This window comes from Buteo buteo, chromosome 10 (assembly GCF_964188355.1).
Source record: "Buteo buteo chromosome 10, bButBut1.hap1.1, whole genome shotgun sequence".
NCBI classification, from domain to species: Eukaryota; Metazoa; Chordata; class Aves; order Accipitriformes; family Accipitridae; genus Buteo; species Buteo buteo.
In genome coordinates, this window is record NC_134180.1 from 11,026,660 (window position 1) to 11,051,643 (window position 24,984).

The 24,984-nt window shown below is 40.9% G+C and overlaps 1 protein-coding gene across 8 annotated transcripts in view; it reads left to right on the top strand.

Annotated features, from left to right (window-relative positions):
- Nucleotides 1–24,984, top strand: part of COP1 (COP1 E3 ubiquitin ligase) — a 131,371-nt gene that overhangs the window by 62,099 nt on the left and 44,288 nt on the right. For 7 of the 8 annotated variants that reach the window (XM_075038601.1, XM_075038602.1, XM_075038603.1 and 4 more), the window contains 3 exons: nucleotides 2,597–2,705; nucleotides 4,499–4,580; nucleotides 11,296–11,412. In XM_075038601.1, coding sequence (XP_074894702.1) covers nucleotides 2,597–2,705; nucleotides 4,499–4,580; nucleotides 11,296–11,412 — 308 coding nt within the window. The remainder of the gene's footprint in view (nucleotides 1–2,596; nucleotides 2,706–4,498; nucleotides 4,581–11,295; nucleotides 11,413–24,984) is intronic. The other variant, XM_075038605.1, reaches the window with a different exon arrangement.

Sequence of the window (24,984 nt, forward strand, 5' to 3'; positions counted from 1 at the left end):
TAGGACCCTCTACCTGCTGAAGCTGCCTGACGTACTCTCAAAGCTGTCCAGATAGAAGACTGCTTTCTCTAAGATTTGGCCCTGGGCTGTGTTCTTCCTGCTTTTGTGTGATGGCTAAACTTACAGATTACTTTTTTTTTCCCTTAAGCTCCTTGAAGCCCTGACTTGAGTGGAGATAAGATGGCAGGGGAAACAGGTTTGAACCAATAAATGTTTAGTGCAGTGTCTACCCCCCTGCCATTAGTTGGAGACTGCTCCCAGCCCAGAGCCTCGCTGTTGTAGCTCTAGGGCTCTAAACCGCTTTTGCTTCTGTTAGTGACCAACAGCTCTGCCTGGAAACAAGGCTTCAGATGTCAGACGTGGTTATCTCTGGATTGCTGCAACCTTCAGTTCGCAGTCCTGACGGGCACTGCCTGCCAGCTTCATTTGGTCCTCAGGGAGCCACTTAGGCCTTTCTGAATGAGGCTTCTAGTAAATCATAGACTGTCATGACCTGCTTTTCTGTGTGGGTACCTAATGGTAGTAGAGGTGGCTTAATGATAGTTCCTTGCTGATACATTTGTGGACAGTCCTTCTACCCACGAGGGCTGAGGACACTAACGTTTTCTAGTTAATGTTGTATTGTGGAAGAGGCGAAACCAGGGAAAGCATTGCCTGAGCTGTATCACCTCAAGCATCCTCTTAGCAGCTGCTGGTTGAAGATGATGATTTGCATTTGGTAAATAAAACTTTTTAAGTTTCTGAATGCAAAGTTTTAAAAGCAAGGGATGCTGTTATAGGAAGGAAATGTGCAAGTCTGAACAGACTGTAGGCAGACAGAGGTGCACACAGGGAGAAGTGTTTGACAGGTTGAAATCGGTGTCATCAAATGTCCCTCTGTACTGGCCATTCTAAAGAAAGCTCCCAGCAATCCAGTGGGGAAAGTGTGTCCTGAAGGTTATCTCCTAGCATTATGCAGCAGTGTGAGAGCTTGCAGAAAGCTGCTCCTCTTGGATGTCTTTGTCTCATTTCTGTAAATTACAGGTTAACTTGTGCAGACAGAGGAAGTCAGAGCTGGAAGTCTTTTTGGATCACTCAGTGAAGTTTCCTGCTGATGCAAGCACCAATAACATGTTATTCCTTCCTCATATTTCTTCAAATTTGTCTTAAAAACCAGTTGAGTTTCTTGCCTCCCGTTATTTGTCTAATCCAGAACCTCAGATAAGCTTGTTGATTCCATGTAGCTAAAGAGTGGTGAGCTATGATTAGTGGTTGGTATGCATAGTCCCTCTACAGTTAGAAAACTCACACCTTAGTCAGTTGAGTTTGACTGTAGTGAGGAGCAGAACACCAATGCTGCTTGCTGTTCTTTAACTAACTGAAAAATAAGTGTTTATATTTAACTACCTTAAAAAAGGAAAAGGGTTTTCCTCCTCCTGTGTGTAAATTCCGAAGGAAAACAGAATGCAAGTGTATAGTAGAACCAGTAATTTGCCAAGGTATAATGCTTCTAAGTCAGTATCCATGTACCTACATCATATTTTAATGTGTAGCTGCACTGATCAAAGCAGTACTAAAAAGTTACAGAATCATGGACTTCTAGTTTATATTGTTGGTTAAAAATTAGCCCCAAGTCTACCATAATCTAGTTAACTGTGTCAGAGATGTTTGACCTGCACGAATTGGATCTGTCAGTTCGGCTTCTGCTACGTGCATCACAGTTGATACCAACTGGCATGCTTTTGCGCCAGATGGTCCAAAAATTGGTGAACAAGTATTACAAATTTTCTTACCTCTGTCACATTTTTTGGGAGTCAGAGTGGAGGCATAGTGCCAGAATGCTACGAATGTGGCTTGGCAGTGTCTCTGCTCTTGTTTTGTCTGCTGATGGTTAGAGTTTGTCAGTGGAATTGTCATTTAGTTTTGCACGGCCACTTAATTCAGTTTAAAATATAAACCCGTGCGATATATTTTGTAGCTCTCCATCAGAAACATGTCCTAAACTGCCTATAGCAAGCAAACTGCTGTTTCCTTCTGGATAGGAAGGGGGGGTCTTTCCACATTTACAGAAAGCTGGAAGTAGTTTCTCAGAAATCAAACTTTCATTTGCACATAGATAAATGTATAGAACATTACATATGTGCCAGAGGAGAATTTGATTTACCATCCATGCAGCTACGTGTTTTACATATATAGCTTCTGTTAAGTAGTTATCTTTATGGTAATAATAATAGTAGTAGCTATGGGTAAGAGGCTAAGAAGTCAAACCCTGAGCTCTCTGTGACAATTTGTGTGGAATTCAATAGCAAAACAAGTGCAGTGTTAGAGATGAATACATTTTAAAAAAAAAAAAAAAAAAAAGCCAAACCCTAACATTTCATATTGAGGGGGGCAGTGTCACTTCAGCCAATAAAGCTTTTCTTTTAGTTTGTAGAGGAAGGTTTGTTGTATTTCTGGTGGGTTTTGGTTTTGTCCTTGCCTGAGAGTTTCAGTGGGGTAGCTTGATCAAATGCTGCGTGCTTTGGGAAGACGCTAATTGCCTGACGTATTGCAAGAGTGATTTTTGTGTTGTAAGGTATGATTTAATGTAAGACTGACTGGGGCTCTTCTTTTTAAGCTGTATCAGCTGGAGTAGTTACCACAAGAACCTGCTAGCCAGCAGTGACTATGAAGGCACCGTCATCCTTTGGGATGGATTCACGGGACAAAGATCCAAGGTCTACCAGGTAACATGCAATCAATGAGCAAACACTTTCCCACACCATGGACCACGTCGGAGAAGCAGTATTCAGTCTGAGGTTCTGCTTCTAGTTCAGCAATAGACTTTTCCATTCCACAGGGTGAAATAGATGCTCCTCCTGTTTGGTAAATGTGTCTCATCCGCACAGCTTTATTGAGCTGTAGTCCTCTGAGGGAGGCAGCTATATCTTCTTGTCACAGGCATGAGGCAGTTGACATTTTCTTGCTGCTGCTTTCAGGCAGGGAATCTGCACGGGGAGAAACGAGTTTCTAGAAGTTGTTTGTCTCACCTTCCTTTAGAAACCTCTGTCTCCCCATACCGATTTCACTTCAGTCTTTGTCAAAAGCCTTTTGTAAAATCCTGCAGTGATTGCTGCTGCAGGTGCTTGTAAAGCAGAAGAGCAAAATGCAGACTTAAGTGACGAGGCTGGGAGAATGGAGCAGTAGGCAGAACCCTTCCTGATACAGTCCTGTGCTCAGCAGAGCAGTGTATGCACGCAAGTGGGCTGAGCTCAACAGCGAGACCTGTTTCGGAAGAAGTTTCTGGCATTTTGTCTTTTTGTGCAATTTGAACATTGTGTTTCTATATAATGGATTCTGAGAGGTTTGTGATCAGAACAAGGAGCTTGGAAGAGAAGTTGTTCCATTTGGGGAGAGACTGAAAGTGGTGCAGGCTGGTCTGTAGGTAGCATAGTGCATTGAAAGTGCTCAGTGATAATGAATGAACTGCAGACTGGCCTTCACTTCCCCCATCTTGACAGCTCAACATAAGTTTTAATTCCTATTTAAGCCTTTGTTTACTTTTTCATTGTGTTTTGGCCGTTTTGTAATGCTTGTTTTCACTAATCCTTTGCATATCTCAATTAAAAAGAAATTATACTGGACAAAATAAATCTTGTCTCTTCTTCTCTCAGATATACTTTGCATTTTTTTATGAGGCTGAATAATGAACCTAGAGAGAACCAGCTGTTGCTTATGTTAAAACAAACTCATTTTGCTTCCTATCAGATTACTTGAATTTTTTATTTGGATTTGCATAGAGGCATGCATGCTGACATCTGCTTTGCATGTATTAGAAATCCTTTAGTGACTTTGTCCTGGTGAGCTTTTCATGTCATCGTTTTGCAAGCCTGTGTGAAGACTTTAAACAAAGGGTTTGAATGAATTTCTGGTTTCATTCAGTGCAGTGTTTTGCTTCCACATGGGATGTGCCAGCATAGCAAATACAGTTCTTCTGTGTCTTGGGAAAGTGTGCTGTCTTGTAAGAATATTTGTTTGAGTGGAAGAACATAGGATTAGACACCAGAAGTTTTGTTTAATAACTCAACAGGAAGGTGAGTGTTTCCTGGACTTTCAGAGAGGAGGTGTTTGAAATGGCTTTGAATGGGCATCTTATTGGTATTGGGAGATACAACTGTGATCTACTAGAATAAGCAGCAGCACACAGTAGAACCACAGCCAGTCAAACTGTGCTGCAAAAACGGGTCTTTAATGTATATTTCCTGAAATCATTATTTTTTTTCTTTCAAGTGGAAAAAAAAAAAGTCCATTTTAGGTTTTAAAACTGCCATTCTGTTTTCTGCTTTCAGTCTAGCATACTGTTGTAAGCATTGGTCTGATTGGGCGAAAACATATTTTCTGAGAAACTGCTAAACACAGTAAGCTTCTCTGTCCAGGGCTCTGCTGACAATTTATACCAAACAGCACATGCGTTTTCTTCTACTATTTTATCAGATTACAGCTCACTACCTTGCAATATTTTTCTTGTTTCTCTAAACAGGAGCATGAGAAAAGGTGCTGGAGTGTTGACTTTAACTTGATGGACCCAAAGCTATTGGCTTCAGGCTCTGATGATGCCAAAGGTATTATTCTTTTTCAGTAGCTGTGCAGAAGGCATACACTCTGTGTATTCCCTCTGAGGAACAAAAATGTGATATTTCAAGTAGCTGATTCCTCAACTGCCTTCAGTAATGTAGTTGACAGTAATGTGTCAAGGTATTACTGAACTGTTGGGATCTTAGAGAAGCAGAGGCTTTGTTTGGATTAAGATTTCTTGGTGCAATGTTCACATTTTTCGGGTAATATGCTCTCTACTAGCATTTTCCAGGACACTAAACAAAGCAAAATGTGTTTTAACATTAGTTAAGCCTGGTGAGTTAAAGCCTTGGGGCCTTTCAAAAGAGCAGCATGTATTTATATTTCAAAACCAAGGTTGTTGGGGAAAAATTGGGAGTTAAAAATGCCTGCTGCAGTTTTACCTGTAGCTCTGAATGTTGAAGAGTGTGCACACCGAGCAGCTTCCTGCTTTCCCAGTGTGCAAGGTGTTTCTCGGAACATAACAGAGTCAGATGGTGGACTGAATGGGAGTGTTGAGAGCAGCTCCCAGCTTTGCACACTCCAGGGCCCATTTGACAAAGGGCTTTTGGAGAACCCTTAAGACAAGCCCTTTCCAAACATACTGGTAGAAAAATGTTCCTATTCTAAGAAGAAATAGGAAACTTCTAAAGAAAAGGATAGCACTGAGCAATATGTAGTGTTCTTCATCCCTAATGAACAAGATTTTATCTCTATTATGTTTACAATATCAAATTGGAGTTATTAAGCAGCAAGAACTTTAGAATTCCTTTCATAGTCAGTGGGGATCAGCCCTCCCAGATGGGCTGATACAGCTCTGGACAGAGCTCTTTGTGACTTGCTTTCAAATAATAAATTAATTTTTCATAAACATTAAACCTTGCAAGCTACTCCCCCCTCTAAAATACTTTTAAATTCTGTTTCAAAAGAAAACTGTATTAGTGTTCCTCAATTAGTGTTCCCTGCCCCCCCCCTTTTTGGTGGAAGTCAAGAGTGTTTTCTGTGTGCTTAAATGCAGCAGGAGTGAACATTCACCTTGTAAATTATCAGCCTCTTCATCACGTTGCTCCCTACTCATGCTATGCATTTGAAAAAGCTTATCTGCCAGGTAGACATGCATTTATTAGCATGTTAACAAGTTGTCCAGTTTTGCAAAGCCAGCTGCAAGCAGAGCTCCTGTCTTTAGTTGAACAGTTCACTTTTTCAGTAATGGTCTCTAAAAGTGTAGTGTTTACTTAGAAATTATTATAGCAAAGTCTGCAGATCTATGTAACTTGCATTTCAATTCACAAACGTCTTTTGAAGGTGTATTGGTGAATAAAACTGGGCTGGAACATTTTATTCTTTACTTCTACCATAATTTGCCTGTGATTTGCATATGTAACAAGCCCATTAGAGACAAATGGAGTCCTGTGTCGAAATGTTTGAAATAAGCACAGATTTTAGAAGTCTTTAAGGTACAGAGCAATAGCAGCAAATGTCCAAATTAATGTTGTAGTGTCCACCTTCCGTTTCAGTGATCACATTGAAAGGGTTAAATGTGAGGAAAAGGTAATACCTATGACGAGTGTCCTAACTCAAACGTGCCTAACGTAAATTTTTGTCCTTCTGCTTATGTTCTTGAGTGTTTGGTTGAGTCCTGGCCAGCTTTGGGTTCATAGTAATACATGTTTGGCCAGGTACAGCATCTGGTGGGAAAGCCAAGAGCTGTGTACCCTTCCTGTCCTCTCTTACTTCTGTGCTTGTGTGAGGCCACGCTGGGCTTTCTAACAAGAAATCTCAATGCTGATAGATATTGGTGTGACCAGAGCAATTGGAGCTAATCTCACCATGCTTACCCGGAAAGCATGGGTATAACATTTTCCTGTCAAGCGATCAGGACAAGCCAGCAAAAAAAAGTGACAGCTTTGCCAGTTCTTCCTGCGTGCCTGTGTATCTGCCTGTCTCTTCTCACTCTTTTCAAGTTGGAAGCTAATTTTTAAAGCAGTTGTTATGCTCGGTAGGCATGTATTGGGGAAGGAGCTTTTAGATGCAAAATCCTACCATCCTTCACAGCTGTCTCTGCCAGGGCTCAGGCACAGCAAAGGGGGTGGCAATGAATGGAGTGCTATTAGGGATAAAATGATTCTGATACAATTAGAAACAGCATCCTTGGGCCTCAGGTCCTGCATTGTCCTCGTCATTAGATGAAGATCATCCAGGATGCTTATTTGTGGAAGATCTTGTCTACTTTAATAGCAGATAATGAGAGCATAAAAGCATTATTTTATTTGAAGTAACTACTGTGTGTATGAAAACCTCACTTTTATCTACAGTTGTCATGCCCTCCCTTTTTAAAGGGGCAAAGGTAGTTGCATATGTCTATAGGGACCCAAAGATGTACACCAGCTAGACAGTAGTGAGCAAAATTAAAGTGTTTACTTGTGCTACAGCAGCTTGGGGAAACAGCACAGTCTTAATTTCAGTTCTTTTATGTAGCAATGGCAGGAGCTGTGATTCTCATGTAAGTAAGAAAGGGTGAATTTTTGCTATTAAAGCAGAAAAGATTATTTAATTCTGTGAAGGCAAAACGATGCTATCAGAGTGCCAGGATAGGGCTGGAGCTAGTGCTCTTAGCTAATGACTTACAGCTGCTTCTCAACCCAACATCCCTGTCTGTTCTGGATTGGGAATGTAGTTTAATGGCCATAATAAAGGTAGCAGATGAGATGGAGCAAAATATTTTGTGATGCCCTGTGGGTAGAATTTAAGTCTCCAGTGTGGTAGAGATCTGTTCTGGAGTGATGAAGCATTTGTTCTCTGCTCTGGGGTTGTTTTTGAAGCTCAAGGGGTAACAAGCAGTACTGACAAATTCAACTGAAGAAAGAGTCCTGGATTTATGTCCTTTCTGTGAGTTGTAGTCCCTGCACTATTTCCTGGCTTAAAATGGAGAAGTGGAGCAGAACAGGAGCACCTGAGATCTCTGAACCATAGCAAGAGGTTACCTTTCATTGTCTCATGGCAAGGAGGAATGCAAGCATCTGTTTCATTACATGTAAGGAAAGTAATTTCCATGCTGCCTTGGTAAGTGAGACCATGGATGCTAATCCTACAGCTATTTTTTTTTTAGTGTCCCTTAATTCAGTAGGGCAAAGCAGATTTGCAGGGTTGGCTTCATAGAACAGAAGCATGGCCTTTTAGCAGGGGAACTAACTTGAGAAATGCAGATCAGAGTTTCCTCCCCAGCTTTGTAGAGGACTTCCAGAGGATTGTTTGGGGCTTTATTTTCAGTGATACTTAGCTCCTTCAGCTTCTGCTGACTTTAACTGGAAGTATGGGTGTTTACTGCTCTTAAATTATCAGGTTGAACTTTCAGTTTGCTCATTTTCCTGGCTAAAAGAAGTTCGATAATTTCCTGGAGATTTGTGGGGTGGTTGGATTCAACTGGGAATACCTTGAAAGGTCAAGATGATGTTGGTAGTTAAAATACCAACCAAAAGATCTGTCTGGCTGTGTCTTATGCAAGGAGGAATACCCTGTGGTCATTGCCTGCTAACAGTCATCAGTTTACATCATCCTCCTGACCTGCACAAGGCAGTGGATCAAAAATTTTGCCTAGCAGGACAATTCAGCAGCTTCCTTCTTCCCTAGGGATTCTTAAATCTTTGCAAATGAGTTTTCTGGTAGCAGTAGCCTATTCCTGGTTTACAGCTTTTTCGGAGTAACAGCAGCCTCTCCATCACATGACCAGTTAAGAGTTTCAAGAATGACAGGCTGGATGAAATATCCTTACTATCATTGTACCAACTGTTTACATCAACCCCTTTAGCTATTGTAGTACAGGCTTCTGCCTCTTTTAGTCAGTGTTTAGACACAGAACTGATGTACAGAAAATTAATTTATAAACTTACACATTTGGCGTAAAGCTCCAACCAAATAAAAAATATCTTGAAAAGGCCTAAACATTTTAAACTGAAAAAGCTGTTCTGGAGGCATCTTCCTACTTGTTTGGTGAGAGGTAGACATTTGGCCACATAGAGTTGTCTCTCTTAGCAGCTGCAAAATTAGGAAACATATGCTTTGAGAACACGTGTTTTAGGAATAGTCAATCTCGGATGGTTGCTTGTCTCATCAGCACAATTCTAGGTGTTATCAAGACATCTGTACATTGTGTAATTACTTCCTCAACCTCAGCAAAATTGCTGAAAGCGACAGCAAATAAACTCTACCCTTATGAATTATGCTTTATTAACCTGTCAGTTCTTTTTAAAAAATAATGGGCAGTTCCAGGTAAAACTTGACATGTTTCATTATGTGGTGTTATATGTCGCATATATCCTTTTTTATGGCACTGACTAAGATATAATTGGAGCCCAGCGTATTCCACAGCAGTTAGATCACAGAAATTGCAGACTCTAATCTGTGTCTGTCAGTTGTAACGAATATTATGATGGCTTTGAACACACAGGTTGACTCCTCACCAGATTAAATGGCTCAGCTTATGACCTGAAAACTTGAATGAAAAAAAGGAGCCAAGTTGAAACTGAGCCCTCAATTAGCTTTTGCTACAAAACTGAGACCAGATGGCCATTTGTTTATTAGAGGTGGTGTCAAGGAGAGACTTGGCCGCTTTGGATGCAACTTTAAATATTGATACCTGGTTGGAAGGCTTCAAGACAAGCCTGTGTGGTTTTAGTACTAGATTTGGGCAGAACATCACTCTGAACTATGAGATCATGTAACCTCCCTGCACACCTCAAGTTAAAGCTATATTGTCTGCCAACAGTGTCCTCTTGTAATCATGGTATTATTTGCTTCCTATACCATCTCATCCATAAACTTCATGTCCTTTACTGCCACTGCAACTTAGACTGTACATCTCCTGGTGTCTGTTCATTAAAGCAAAATGCTAATGTCTTACTGTTTTGCAAAATCGTCTTTGCTGTCTCCATTCCCCTTCCCGCCCCCAAGTGCAAAACACAATGGAGGAGGTATATCATCCACGCTCACTTGGGAGAAGAGAGCATCTTAAGCCATGCTTGCAAAGCTGTTGGTTTCATTTTGAAATGTAGCTCAGTGTTTAGGATGAATATTATAGCCCTAGTAAATGACAATGGATTTATTTCTGAAAACCAACAACAGGGTGGGTGCTGTTTTAATTGAATTTTACATAATGCTTTTATGCAAATACAGTATGCATCAGTGTTTATATTTCTGGTGTGTGTGTGTGCTGCTTTAGAATGGTTCCAGGCAGCTGTCAGATACCCACAGAGTGCTGTATTTAAAATGATTCCTTGGTGTGCTCTGAGCAGTATGTATTTTCTTTGTGCTTGAAGCAGTTCTCCTAGGTATGGTCAGAAATAGTGCAATCTTGTTGCTTTTCATTGCTTGCCATACTATTAAAAAGTAGGTGCGCTAGAACAACCCTGCCCATGTTCCCCTCCTTTTCCTTGACCATCTAAAACATCGTCTTGTAATCCGTGTGGAAGCCTTGCTTCTCCTTCAAAGCTCCTGGGAAAGACTGACCAAGAGGTGATACAGAGGACTCCTCAGAGAGTGGGGGGACATACCATAAGACTGCTTACATCATGTATGAACCACAGTGGGTAACAAGATTCCTGTTCTTTTGCTGGTTTTGCTCACTTCACCTCCAAAGGAGCTTTCTGTAAAAAGATAGCAGAGGACCCACTGGCCACAGACCTAAAGAAGCCCAGGCTCTCATGGGGAGCTGTTTAGGGGATTAAGCCTTCACGTAGCTCTTGCGTGTTCAAACGTTGGCTTCAGCTTGCTCCGCTTCCTGCCTCAGCATGTTGATCATGATACTCTAGTACAGTGCAACCCACTCATCCAGAAAAGGGGGGAAGGGAGAACATTTAAGTCTTATTTTCTGCCTCGTAGGCATCAACGGGGCTTGATGCCAATGTGCTGCCCCTTCATCTGCATCAAGCACAAAGTGTTACATCTCTAGCTTTTAATAGTAAGATTGGCTCTGCGGGGAGCAGCTGGCATGCTTCATCTTTAAGGTTGAATGGTACTTCAGGTGTTTGTGGAGGGTGAGGAAAGCTTTATTTTGAAAAGCTGCTGGTGTTTTCTGTTGGTCATCCTGTGAAGCACTGAAGTGAGTACTTGGAGGAAGAGCTCATTCTGTACCATGAAGTTTAATCAATGTTCACATGGTAGTATCGTAGAACAGTAGAGTTCCTTGTACCAAGGGAATATTTCATCATAGGAAGCCAGCACACCGATTTGTTTCCTGTCCGTGCCAGTTTCTCGAGAATAAAACAAGTTGTTCTCATTCACTGTGCTCAAGTATACAATTAGGTATATTTATTCTGTTCAAAGCAATTCTGCCGTGGAACATGGAGTTCTTGCATCCCAGCTAAGGGACAAGGAACAAAAAGGATGCAAACCTTCTTGCTCTTGATTATATGAATCTGCACTCCGGTAGCCTTAAATGCTCTGATTCTAACATGTGGTTAGTCACCTGCTCTGATGTTCTCAGCCATACGAGATGTGGACTTTCAGCATCTCCTGTGTGTATGGAGGTGGGCAGAATATTTACAGTGCGCATTTGAGAATGTTCTCAAGCTTACCAGCCATTAGCAGCAACTGACCCTTTATAATTACTAACATCTTGGCAAATGAGGCTTTTCAGAATCTTATTTATGAAATAACTAGATATTATGCATTTCAAATGAGGTTGGTTGTTTTTGTTTACTCATTTCTGTTTTTCTGTTTCTCTAGTGAAGCTGTGGTCTACCAACTTGGACAACTCAGTAGCAAGCATCGAGGCCAAGGCTAATGTGTGTTGTGTCAAATTCAGCCCCTCTTCTAGGTATCACCTAGCTTTTGGCTGTGCAGGTAGGTAAAAGGGGTTTGGGGCAAAGAGATACTTTTTCTTCCTTCCTTTGTTTCTTACTCCCCCCGAAGATGTGAGGTTGGCTACTCTGCCCAGGACTGAGGTGCCTTTCCAGTTAAAATGCCTCTGAGTAAGACTTTTCAAGTGTGCAGTCACCCAGAAGATATCATGATACCTAAGTGTCAACTTCATGCTGCAGCCTGACTTTTTAATTTGGGTGCCTCTATCAGAGATAAAAGCTCACGAAAGGCTGTCGCCTAGTGTGTTTATTGAGATCACTAAGGCAACCAGGCAAAGCTCAGCTTTGAGAGTCTCATAGCAAAGTTAATGTGTTAACATGGTGATAGTTGTTTTTACTGATTTATAGCATTGCTGTATAAATACTACAAAGCCATACTGGGAATTTTAACTGGTTTTACCTGAGGTGTGCTGTAAAACAGTGGTTGTGCGTGTTTCCCGTAACTGCAACTACAATCCCCATGGGTGGGCTCATGTTTTCCTAGGTTGGGCAAAGATTGCTGTTAATGTTGGGGGTTTTTTTGTTTTGTTTTGTTTTGGTTTTTAGTAGTCAGTGGGGAAGGCACGATGAGCCTTTTATTCACTTAGATTAAATAGTTCTTGGTGATAGTACAAAGATTTGAGAGCAGAGTGGGCATTGCTTTGGGAGGAAACTGTATCATGCTATGCATGCAGCAACTGAAACTCGGAGATATCTATAAATGTTTAACCAACTCTGCATTTTCTTTCTCCTTGGGGAGTTCTGATGCGCTTCTAACTAGATGTTATGATGACATTTGCTGTCTCTGGACTTCAGGAGATATGCTGATCATTCTTGCAACCACTGGTTTGCCATTTCGTTTAGGTGTTCCCATTTCAAGGCTGGTTCTACTTCGATTGTGACTCTTAGGAGGAAAAAATAAATTTGCATTTTGATACACTGCAAAAAATGGATTCAAGTTGCAGTGTAAAATATTGACTTGCTTGACAGGCATCTTGCTGAAGTTTGGTGAATTACATGCAAGAATAGAATTGAATTACAATATCTACTAGCAGCATTGGAATGAAAGGAGGTATCTGTGAAAAGCTCTAGGGAAAGGTGAGAGCACCAGCTTCAAATGGATCAGCCACTGATTAAAATAGATATGTAAAAGCACCATGAAACAGCATTCTTCCTGATAAATCAGTAACTGGGATTCCTTTCCACCTGAAAGGCAGGCAGGGGAATGAGGCACAGTTAAATCTATGAAGGCTTTTGGAGCTGTAGGGCATGTGGGATGGAAGCAGATAGGAGTGTCTCTATCCCTACACTCAGGTCTAACAAACTACAGTGGGCTCATATTCAACAAGTGTGTTTGGGAAAGAAGCGTTAGCGAGCACTAGGAGTTATATGGAGGTTTTAAATGACATGTGCATTTTTATGATTTAGAGAATGCTGAGGGGTAAAATGGTACTTGTACTGGGGAACAAGACGTAGGAGGGAGAGAAGATAAAATTTTAAAAGTGTTTATATCTGCTTGATGCTTGGTAATTGAGTCACTAAATAAAAATTAAAATGGATATTTAACTATGATTGCTGAAACAATTACATAGAGTAATTGAACTGATGGGAATTACTTCCTACAAAGGAATTCTAATTGATCTTTCAGCCATAAATACATGTGGAAAAATGGCATATGAAATTAAAAGAAATACTGGAGTCTGGAAAGATGTTCTTTCTGAACTCCTAAAAAAAAAAAATCAGAGTGAAGAAATTAGTTACTGTCTACTTAGTCCATATAGTGAAACAATCCTATTTAATGTGTTATGATGGAGACAAAGGTTTTTCTCCTTCATCGGTTTCAGCTAGTGTTGTTTAATAACTTCATTTAGTCTATGGAAAAAGCAATCTAACTTCTAAATAGCATGATTTGTCACATGGGCTATAAAATTAATAAACGAAGAGTCAAAGATGGTTTTCTTGAGTAGTATTTAAAAAAAAAAAAAGGCGGATTGGGCGGACTGACTTGGCCATTCCTGTTTGCCCCACAGTAGGAATAAAGATAAGCAATTCAAAACACTAAACACCAATTCAGTGACCAGTATAGTGGACAACTTTAGAAAGCTGTCCTAGCTCTGCCTTGGCTTGTTCACATGCTAAGAGGATTTTCAGTTTTGAAAATTGCTTCAATTACTTACCATTGACTAAATCACTGAGTGAGAGAGCCAAGACTTCCTAGCATTGCATGCCTAACACAGTTTTGCACAGTATTTAGGCAGAAGTGCTGCTCCTGTATATACCCTCTTGTTTTATTTGTTGATTTGATGGAACTTAATGCTATATATGTGTCTGTGTTTCTGTGTGTATATATATTTATAGTTTAAGACTTTGAGATAAGCAATTGATGAAATGGGAAGGGCAAGAGTATTGGTACTTAAAATTTGAGATAAAAGGAGGAAGTAAATTCATTTAATATACCAAATTATTAAACATACATGTTTCAGTTCCCCACCCTTCCTCTGTATTCAGAATAGCTTGCAAGCTAGCATGACTTGCTTTAGCAATGCAATTTTGACTGCAAGTCTAAATTTTTTCAATGTTAATATTTTGAAATTATGATTATTTTTTTTCAATTTTAATTTCCGGGTTTTTTTTTTTCCTTGAGGGTCTTTCCCACCCATCCATACAGCTGAAACACCTTTTCATAGGGTCTTGTTCTTTCACACCTGGCTTAAGGAAACATTTTCCTCTGCCCTTGACAAATGCATCTTGTCCACTTGCATGCATCTATTCAGAATGACTCTTTGAAGTGGGTTTTCCTAATCAGATGCTTCAACTAGATCAGCATCTCTGAATCTCTGTGCTGGTTCCCACTTTGCATTCTCCACAGAAATAGCATGCCTACCTTAAGGTCCTTTCTACCCTGTCTCCAGTTTACGTATCCCTTCTCATTTGCTAGTAATATCTTGACTGTTGGTTTGCCTCTGCCCATGATGCTATATTGTACACCGGTAAGATATTCAGAGAGGTACCTTTGTGCTTTCTATCACTTTCTCCAATTTTAGAAGAACTCCCTTTTACAGAAAAACAGGAAGGAAGATACTTAAAAGTTGCATAGAGATCTGCCAACACATGGCATGAATTCTGTGAGCTGATGCAGCAGCCTATTGAAATGGTCTCATTGCCTTTTTATTCCTTGTGTGGCTTTATTTTGCTGAGGGCCTCTGGTCCTCAAACCAGGCACTTTTTGGGTGGGGATGTCACTTCTGCATGTCCGGTGCTGAGTGTGATGGCAGCCTGGCCATCATCTGGGTCCCTCAGCCATACTGCTGTATAGATAGCCACAGTCATATACCCGCAGCTTCAGGGCTCTCTACGGAATCCTGAACCAGAGATCTTGGTTTAAAAAAAGCGTTTTCACCTGGACCCAGTTTGCATACTGTATTGCCAAATAAAAGGAGTGAACTGAAGAACTGTGGTGATGGATTTTGAAGCAAGGTCAGGCTGCAAACCCTGTGGCAGAGTGAGCGAAACAGGAGTTATTGCACCAGCAGCTTTGACTGTGGTTTTCTCCCTGATGAGACTATGTTGACTCTGCTAGACTGCTTGTTGCTGTTCGTATTGTACTGCTCCTCCTTTGTGGAGGCCATCCCTTTCCCCCTTGTGCCGAGTTCCTCCGCAGGTCCCTGCCCATTATTGGCAGCAGCAGGAGAACATGAAGCAACTGCCTTGAACAATGCCTCCTGATGAGGACATGATGTGGGTTGGAATTGGGATTTGTGTGGATTTCTTGGTCAAACCCTCTGTTTCTGTAAACACAAGTAGTAATAATGGAAGGAGTTGCTGTGATGCTTTGTTTTGGATGTAGCCATGGTCAAAAGTGTTGTTAGACTGTGTACCTCCATATGGAGCACTCTCAGTAGAGGGAACGGGGTTGGCTTCAGATGCCATAGAAAACCATGCTTTAGTTGCCACTATAGAAGCAAATCCCAGGATTACCATCTAATATGGATGACATATATGTTTCTTTTCTGGGCTCTTCACTCTGAAAGCTTTTAGATGACCAAAAGATCATTTTGGTAGCTTAAAACAGAACAAATGAGCAATAAACTGGAAATAGAGCCTATACAAGAGAGAAATGAGTATTTGGTTTGGGAAATAATTCTCTTAAAATCAGACAGTCACTTCAGGTGAGAGGGAAGCTAGTGTGTCTGGCTGCAGCCTGATAAAATCTGTTGCAGTGGAGAGGGCACATAAAGAAAAAAATCCCCTTTGTCTGTTACTTTAATAAAATATTCTATTTGCATGCTTACTGAGTTGAAACATTGGGCAGTATAAACTGTAATCACTGCCGAATACAAAATCAGGTAATTTTGTGGTCTTTTCCTCTTTTTAAAAATAGATAGGGTTTTATCCTGAAATTAGCTATATAAATCATGACTGAAGTTATTATTGTTCTGCCTTGGCAATAGCACTGATGCCCTCAACCCATATATTTTCTAGCAGTACCGTTTCCCAGCTTTAAAAAAGAAAAAAAAAAAAAAGAAAAAGGCTGAAAATGCATGCAGTTTGCAGCTTGAATGTCCCAAGTTGTGCAGTCTGGGTGAGATCAGACTGTCTGCTAACCCTAGTGAGCTAACTGTAGCTATTGATAGTAGCGATGCTTTATTCCCAGCATGTTGTAATACTGTCAGCAGCTACCACTGACCTTTCATTTCCCATATATTATGCAGAGATCATGTCATCAAAACTTCAGACTCCAGAGTTCTTACATTGGATGCATCTTCTCACATGCTATATTTTTTCCCTGTAGGACCCACAAATCTAGCGGGTTAGACTGGGGGATGAGAGAGGGTTCCTCAGGGATGCAGGACAGAGAGACTACCGGCTCTCCAGGACCTTCACAAAATAAGTGGAAGCAACGGACAAGTACAGATGGGCAGAGGAAAGCAACAGAACAGTTGCAGTGTGGTCAGAGTTTAAGGTTTTGCTAGGTTAGTGTTAACCTTGATCAGGTCCCTAAACTGCTTCACTGCATTATCACAAACTCTTGATGGTATGGCTTCAGATTAAGTGACCAGGGCAGGCAAAACATGGGGCGGTGCTGATTTATGTTGGTTTTACTACTTACAGCCTCAGAGTTTGAGACTACCTGCATGGGGGATACCATACTCCCTCCTAAACATTGCCAATTTTGCTTTTGCATCTCTTCCTTCATACTGGCAATTGTGTGGCCAAAACTGAGTTGCCTTTTTTCTGGATCAGCTCATACCCTGATCATAGAGCACCAGTGCCAGCCCCAGACAGGCTTTTGGTAGTCTGAATTGAGATTAGCATTAGTTAACACAGGGCAAATCCTCAGTGAACGTGAGGTCTCCTCCTAATGCTAAGGTTTCTCCCCTTTCTTGCCTGCTTTGTCTCTCTCCCTTACTCCCTTCCCCACTTGTACAGTGACACTGAGCAAGAACACATCCCAAGAAAGTGCTTTTCCTTCGAAGATGGTTTTGCCCTTCCCTAGCAGGTTTTGCATGCTATTTAAAGATCTTTCCTGTGCACCATCTTCAGCATTACAGAATGGCATCATATTCTGGCTTTGATTGCTGCTGCCTTTCCTTCATTGTTGAACAGCTGCAAACTAACAATACCGATCCACAGCATCCAGCATCCAGCATACTGAAGGACTCCTGTTGCTATGTCAACAGCTTTGTTTTCATTTGCAACTATTTACCCACCCCTTAAGATCTCTGCATTGCCTTGATGCACTTACAGTTCAAGGTCACATGTGGCTCCTTTATCAGCATCGTTCAATTTTGCTACTATACCTGGTATCCAAGCAGGACCGCTTTGGAGACCATCGTTGTCCAGTGAAATACTGATTTTCCTGCTGCAGTAACTGGAGCGGTGATTTCTCTTTTCCAAACATCTCTGTAGAGCTAGCCTTTCGTGCTGCCTCAGATCTGGGTGACTTGCCTGGCTTGTCACTCAGCTCAGAAGAATGATGTGATATTAATGACCAAAAAGGCAGTGTGCCTTTTTGGAAGAGAATTAATGTTTTCCAGCTGAAAGCAAGGTCTTACCTTAATAGATTCTCATGGGTAAGTACTCTGCTCTATTGAAAGCCTGCAGTGATTCAGAAAGAATCTATTTGTGCAAATATATGACATGTTTAGGGTGGAGTTAGGCAGCTTCTTTGGGCTTAAGCTACAAGATTACCTTCGGCATATGAATTCAGCACAGTATTCAAAGGCACAGACAAAGGTTAGGCATTTCTTTCACGCCTGTGGAAAAGTTCACAGCAGTGCTCAAAATTCAGCCTTTATGAAATCGGTATGGCATGGAGCAGTCCAGGATTTGCCCATTACTTGTATTGGACTTTACCTGCAGGGTGTCTTTTCTTTTTGTGGGTATTCGATAATCTTCCTCTAGTCCATGATCTCTGAGGCTATTGGCAGGTGAAGTAGGGGACAGGGTCCATGTTTTGGAAGTGCACACTTATCACCTTATTTAAACTCATTCCAGAACTCCGCTGCAAAGGTTTCATTTGTTGTAACCTTTGAAAGCATCTACAGCACTTCAGTCAGTTGAGGGTTGTTTGGAGGAATCTTTTTTTCACGAGTGTGGTTGTGATCTTATTTCTGTCCCGACAGTACTTATTGCAGGGGAAGCACTGAGCTTAGTGGGATTGTTTAGGTTAGAACACCATCTTGAAGGTTTGACTTAAAATTATCCCTCTTCATGGATGCTGGGATGTAAATGAAAGTGAAATATCAAACCATACCTTCTGCTGTCCTGGTGAAGACAATCTTTCTGGCACTGGTAGGTAAAGCACTGGTAGGTAGATCATATTCTGCTTCTGCTCAGGACTGACAATCAGGAGAACTGCAGCTATGCCGTGTTATTTAAACCTACGATTTTTGCAGCAAAGCTGACTTGCCTGTATCTACACATCAGAGATGCTACCAGATCAGCCAGGCACTGTACAGTGTCTTCCTGCCCTGCTGCAGCTGCTTCCTAGGAAACCGTGAAGGGACATGAAACCGTTCATAGGTGTGCAAGGCATGTTGCATGTGCAAATTTCACATAAGCTTCAGAGTTTAAAAGCGCTTATAAGTTCTTTACTTGCACAGAAAAAGTAGCCCCTGACTTGTTTTGGATAAAGCGTTTGCAATGAATAGTGAGTAACAATATAGACACCTATTGGGAGTTTCCTGGCTTTATCCCAGAGGTCATCACACTTCAGTAACAAGTGAACGAATAAAATGAATTTGAAAAGCTCCATTTGATTTTCTGGAGAAAAGGATGTATCTGTCACTAGCAGAAATGAGCGTGCTAATTGTTTGCTTAAATATTCTTTTCCTGAACATTTTATCTTACAACTGGCGTAGAAGTCATTTAGTCAATGTTACAAAATTCAAATTAAAATTGAAATGAGCCTTGAAATTCAGGATCAGATAGGCAATTCCAAGATTCATCTTTTCCTCAGAATGCCAAATTGCTCTTGCTACTAGCTGTTGCTGTATCCCTTAGTTTAATCCTTTCCAACCTCTGCAGTTTCCAAAGCTGCAGTTTTTCTGGTAGATAGTTTAAAGGAATTGCTCATTGGAATGACATCCTTTGTAATGGCTTCCTGTGTTATCTTCTGTTCAGACTGCTGTGTAGATTAACTGTTCCAGCCTTTTATTTGGGTACTGTGCACATTTGGAATTTTATAACATACACTACTTTTTCCATACAAAGTGGTGAAGATTGCCACATTGCATAGGAAAATCTGTAACTTGGGAATGCAGTGTGGGCTCTCATTTTGAAGGCATCTTTTCATAGTATCTGAGCATGTAAGCATTGCATGAGTTTTTAAGAGAAGAGTTTTTGAACATTTGGGCTAGGTTCCTCTAAGGAGGCCATGTTAGCCATTTGAATCTCAAGAAGATGATAAAAATTAAGACTGTAGATGTGTGTGCCTAGCTAGAGTGTACATTGCTTCTTTTCCACATTGGGTACCTGTGTATCATCATGTGCTTTCCTGTGCTTATTTCCTTGTCTGCATAATCCACCATACATTTGGGGGTTTGGTTTAAACATTCTTATCTGAAGCTTGAATATTAGTGATTGTGGCGCTATATTTAATATCCATCATCTCTTCCAGTGGAGTCTGCTTTGAGGGCGGTTTAGCTAATGAATCAGACCACCATCTCCAGAACCTAGTGAAAGAAGGCTTATATCTATTCAGGCTACTGAAGTAAAATGTAGTTCTGGACCAAAATCAGATTTGACTGATAATTTGGCAAACTCAGGCCCTCAACGGCGTATTGTAATGCATATGGCAGCAGCCTGCTCTTTCCCTAGAGCCACTTTGACTGCTCTGAAGCCTGTTTGGTTCTTTTTGTATGATGTTTGCTGATATGACAAAACCCTTAAAGCTGTTGCTTCATAAATGCTCTCCTGAAATCTTAGGGAGGATATTTGTTTTCTCATATTTACCTTTCTTAATGTCTCAAGCCCTTATCTACGTGATCTTGGTCTCTTAGAGCATGTGGTCCCTGGGAGTCTGACTGCTGCCCTTTCCCTCCATCACAGCACCATGACCTGCAGCACCTTGAGTCATTCAAGAACTAGGGCTGTCATGGGTTTGCAGTAAGAACAAATGCTGTGTGCAGTAAGTATCTTGAATCAGGAGAGATCTGTTCAGTGAATGAGGTAGTACTTTTGGCTTTGGTAGGTGTTTCCAACAGCCATTATACACGTAAGACCCCTGGTGCTCATGTGAGGACTTTCAGATCTTCAGAGATGTAGCCCATTTTTAGACAGCATGGGTTGAAGCACCTTTTACTATAAAATGACTGTTCTTCACGTGTTCTGGGTGTATTAAAACTCATTTTGGACATTGGCCTATGTGCACTAGTGCATGTAGAGTTGCACGTTACATAGTCAAGGAGAGAAGTTGGATTAAGAGTCTGAACAGTACATAATTATTTTTTGTCTTTCAGACATAAAGGATGAATTCTTCCAAAATCTGCAGGTTGTTACTGCTATTGTCTTCATTGGTTTTGTAACATGGGTAAATCTTCCTTATGTGTACTGAATATTTTGTTTCTCCAGCAGTATGACAGAAGGCAATCTTTGAATTGCACAAAGACCAGCTATCCCTTATTCCTGTGAGAAATCTCTGTAGCTCTTTAAAACCATAAAGGTCAAAGTTTCAAAGGAGTTCTAGAGAAATCTGTTTTGCTTCCCCCACCCATCAGAGCCCTTTTCTCAACTGATTAAGATCTCTAATGTGTTATGTCTCCTCCTTCTCTTTTTAATATGAGGCAAGTTATTTAGGGTGGAGGTTTTATGGGCTGCTGTGTCAAAAGCTTTAGACAAGTCAGTAAAAAATGTCCTCAGTGTGTAAAGACCATTATCCATAACCCAGCAAATGTCATCTGTAACTTCGAGCCATAGGGAATCTGTCGAATACAAAGGTTAAAAACCCAGTTGGCAGTTCCCGTCAAGGCTGCTGTTCCCTTCATCTGTTCAGCAGAGGGAGATATAGATCTTTAGTGAAATGCTAGTGTTGATATACATTTAAAAAAAAAAAAAGTACATTTGCTGTTAGTAAGAGATGAGAATCACTGGCTGAAGCAGGGTATAGTCTTCCCTGCAGAGCACTGTCAAAATATTTCAAGTGCTAACCTGAAACCCTCTGCTGTCACATCCCTGAGCCTTTTCTTGGTTGGAGGAGAAGTAGAAGGTGCTTATTGTGCTGTTGGTTTTGCCAGAGATTAAACTGAGACTACCAGATATGTTTAATCTAACATCAGCTGTCTTTAATTCAGTTTTCATGGAATGGACTTTTCTCATGTTGCTTCCTTTGTCATCCAATCTGCTAAACAGAACACTGTTAGGCATTCTCCTTCTTCTCAAAGCTGTGCTCTTCCTTCATTTAAATGAAAACCTGAGCTGGATTTGTGTTGGATTCTCTAAATATGATTCTTTTGGAGCCTGGATTTGTATTGGATTCCCTAAATACAATTTTTGGAGGCTGTTGCCAATCATCTGTATTGCAGTGTAGGAAAATGAGATTGAGTTGTCATCCCCAAATACCCATGTGCCTTTCTTTGCTTCAGAAACTTTCTTTCATCTCCTTGCTAACATCACGGGCTCTGTGACTTCCTCACTTAAAAGGTTGGGTGGGGTTTTTGTTTTTGTTTTTTAAGATTTTGCCCCCAGCAAAATAAATCATACAGACCTTGCTTAATATTGTATAGTCTTCAGAGCATGCTGTAAGGGAAGAGGACATGGGGGAGGCTTTGACCTGCAGGGAAAACATCTATTGAATGCTTTTCCAAAGTTCAGTCCCTTTTTGGGTGGCTGTTGAATGTTTGACACCTGTGAAGACATGGTGTGCGGGAGCTCCCTGGGAGCCTGATACAACGGTGTGAGACCACTTGTCTAGACGGAACTCCGATAGCAAACATGAATGAAGTACCGCATCCCAAATCATCTTAGGCACACACATGAAATACAAAATAAGGGCTTTGTTCCAGTTCGCTGCTGTGGACCAGGGTGTTGCTTCTAGAAAAGATTGCTGAGATTCCCCCAGGGCAACAGAAAATGGTTATTCAGGGAAAAACTGTTCCTTTACTGCAAAAGGAACTGTAAGTAAAAAGAAGAGGAAAAAGCAAATACATCAAATGGGTATTTTTGTCTTAGTTATAGAAACAAAGTACTTGCAATTTCTGCTGGAACAGAAAATTGTGAATACAAAGCCATATCCAGCAAACATTTTAATGTGCCTTTAACAATGGCTGTTGGGATAACATTTTCCTGGTTTATTGGGGTTTTTTTTGAAGGGAAGGTATAGGCAGGAAAAAAAAAAAATCAGTTAGCTTTACCTGCGGTGCAGTGTTCTACAGGGAGATGTTTGTTGGGGTGAAATGGATTTATTTCTGCGCTCTCCTCCTCATGTGATTTGTCATGCTGCAAGTGGAAAACAGCACACTGCATTCTTCAGCAGAATGCTCTGGATAGTTTTGTCTGTCAAAGGTTTTTTGCTTCAGGCTGTATCAAACCCATTTTTAATCTCATCCCTTACAGTAAGGGAAATGGTTTGTAAAGAGGGCACTGATGTCAACTCACTGTTGTCGATATTATCTAATTTCTTCTTAAGAAAATTCTTGCGCTAATTTTTGGTGCAGGGCTTTGTTTGCTTGAATTCAAGTCCACTTTGTTTCCTGTCCCTAATGCGTTGTCGTCTTTTCTCTTTTCCCAAAGCATCTATTTCCTTTATGTAGTAGAAACTGTCACACTCTCTTCTCTCCCTGAAATGGCTTGTGATAGGCCAAAGCCTGCGCTGATGATATCCCATCCCGGTATTACTCTTGTCAAGTGAAATAAATGTCTTTATAGTATTTCATTGGCTGGAAGGCTTCCTCACCGTTCTGTCGAATGCCCAAATGCCACCTTGCATTTCTATTTTTTCCTCGCTCTTCACTCTCTTCTGCCCTGGAAGAGACCCAAGATTAAAATTAGTCTTTTTTTTGTGGTCCCTGCATGAAGGCTGACCTGTCCTGTTGAGTTGAATTATTCCCAAAGATGGAGTCTTCAACTGTCGTATGTCCCCAGTCTTCCTTTCAGAGCAAGACCCACATATGGATGTTCAAACTTCAGCTAATCTCCACCCTAAACTTTTGAACAAAGCTGCCTCAGTCACATGAAGATCTCCAAGTGCTGCTGTTTGGTATTGGAGGCCTGGCAGCAGTTAAAGTTCAGCGGTTCTCCGTTTTCTTTTTTACTAGTAAGAAAAAAAAAAAAAAGAATTAAAGGAGAACTAAGGTTGTATGGCAGTGCTTCATGCCACCCCCGTCATGTGGGAGGAGGCAGGCAAAACCTGAAAGATCTGAGAAGCCAGAAGCTTGTGCAGGAAAACACAGTCTAAACATTAATGCTGTAGTGCTGAGCGGTGGGCTAATGCCTTTCCTTTCTTCTATCAATAGCAAATAGCTTAAGCAAATATGGATTAAAAAAAAAATTCTCCCTAATCCTTTGACATAAGAGCACTTTTCAAGGCAGCTAAGATGAGGGAAGAGTTTACAGACTCTTTTTTCTTTGGAAAAAAAGCCTAGAGCTTGACTGAGTAGGACCCTTGAACACACTTATTTAACTTCGAAGTTGAATCCAACTTTGCAGTTGTCCCTTCCTTGAGTGGGAAGTCAGACTGGCTGGATTCCAGAGGTGCCTTCCAGTTTACGTTATTCTATGACTTTCAGGGCCCTTGAGCAAAAATGGATTTCAAACAAAAGCTGCACTCTGCGTAGGATTAAGTTTCAGTTTGGGCTTCCTCATAATTAAATCCTGAGTTGTCTTTTGACCAGCCTTTGATGGTATCGCTGCCTTTGTGGGGAGGCTCTGTTTCCTGGTGTGGAGGTATGTAGAAGATCTACTGGAGAGGTTCCGCTTCCTTAGTAATAGCTTTTTAGTTAGTCTGTAAGTAATATGCAGCTTGTTAGATGGCTTCGAGGTCAAGAGAGTGCTGAGGCTTTTGTAGGTCTCCTCTCAAATTAAAGGAAATCTATTTTAAAGCGTTTTGTCTTCAAGGTTTGGGTTCTGATAGCAGCTGTCTGTCTTCTCTCAGGCTTTTGAGAAAGAGCAGCACTTGTTTACCTAGCTGTTGTTGAGGTTTCTGTAAGGACTGAGGCATCTAATGTGCCAAGTCATCTTTGGTGTACTGCAATACAGTACGCTGTAGTACAGTGTACTGCTGTTGATTTGAGTTTATTTTTAAATCAAGCTGTTGTCCCTTTTTATCTCCTTCTTCTTTCTCCTCACTAACGGAAGAAGAAAAGTTTTTAACAGTGAAAACTGAGGTTGCATGTGAGCTTACTAATTCTGTTTCCATTTTTAGTCTAGCCAAAGGCTTTACCTCTGACAATGCAAACTTTCTTTTTATAGCAAGAAATCACACCAAGTCTCGCTGAAAAAGAGATTTTTGGTTAACCCATCTTGATGTTAAAGTTCTGTTCTTCTACTGCTTATTTATCTGTGTTCAACAAAAATTCATTAAGGTGGCTTGCCCTCTCCTTCATGGCATGCCTTTTTAAGGGAATGACAACGTGTACTCTTTCCTTTCACCCAGAGACACTTGAAACACAAGCTTTGGTTTGAACCACTGGGCTCTGGACACTTGAAGGCATAAGAATATGATTATATTTTCCTGCTAAACAAGTTGCCTAGATACAATTCTAGGTAGCTTTGAAGGCTTCATTCTGTCCACTCTGTGCGCTGAGTAATCTTGCTTACGCTTGGTATAAGGAGGAGAAGCAAGTGAAAGGAAAGATCAATTTCTGTAGGTAGATGTTTAAATAAAAATAATTGGATTTCAGCGAAGCCCTTCAATATGTATTGATCAACGGGAGCTTCCTTCAGGATCTCTGAAATAATTTTTTTTAACCAGTGAAAGCAGAACTGGAATCAACCTCCCACAAAAATCATGCATCTCATTTTTCTTTCTGACTAAAGGTATTCTATGGACTTTTTTTGTGCCCTTTTATTTTGTTACTCTTTTAGTTTCTTCAGGATAACCTAATTGAGGCAGGCAGGTGTATCTTGCACCAAATTT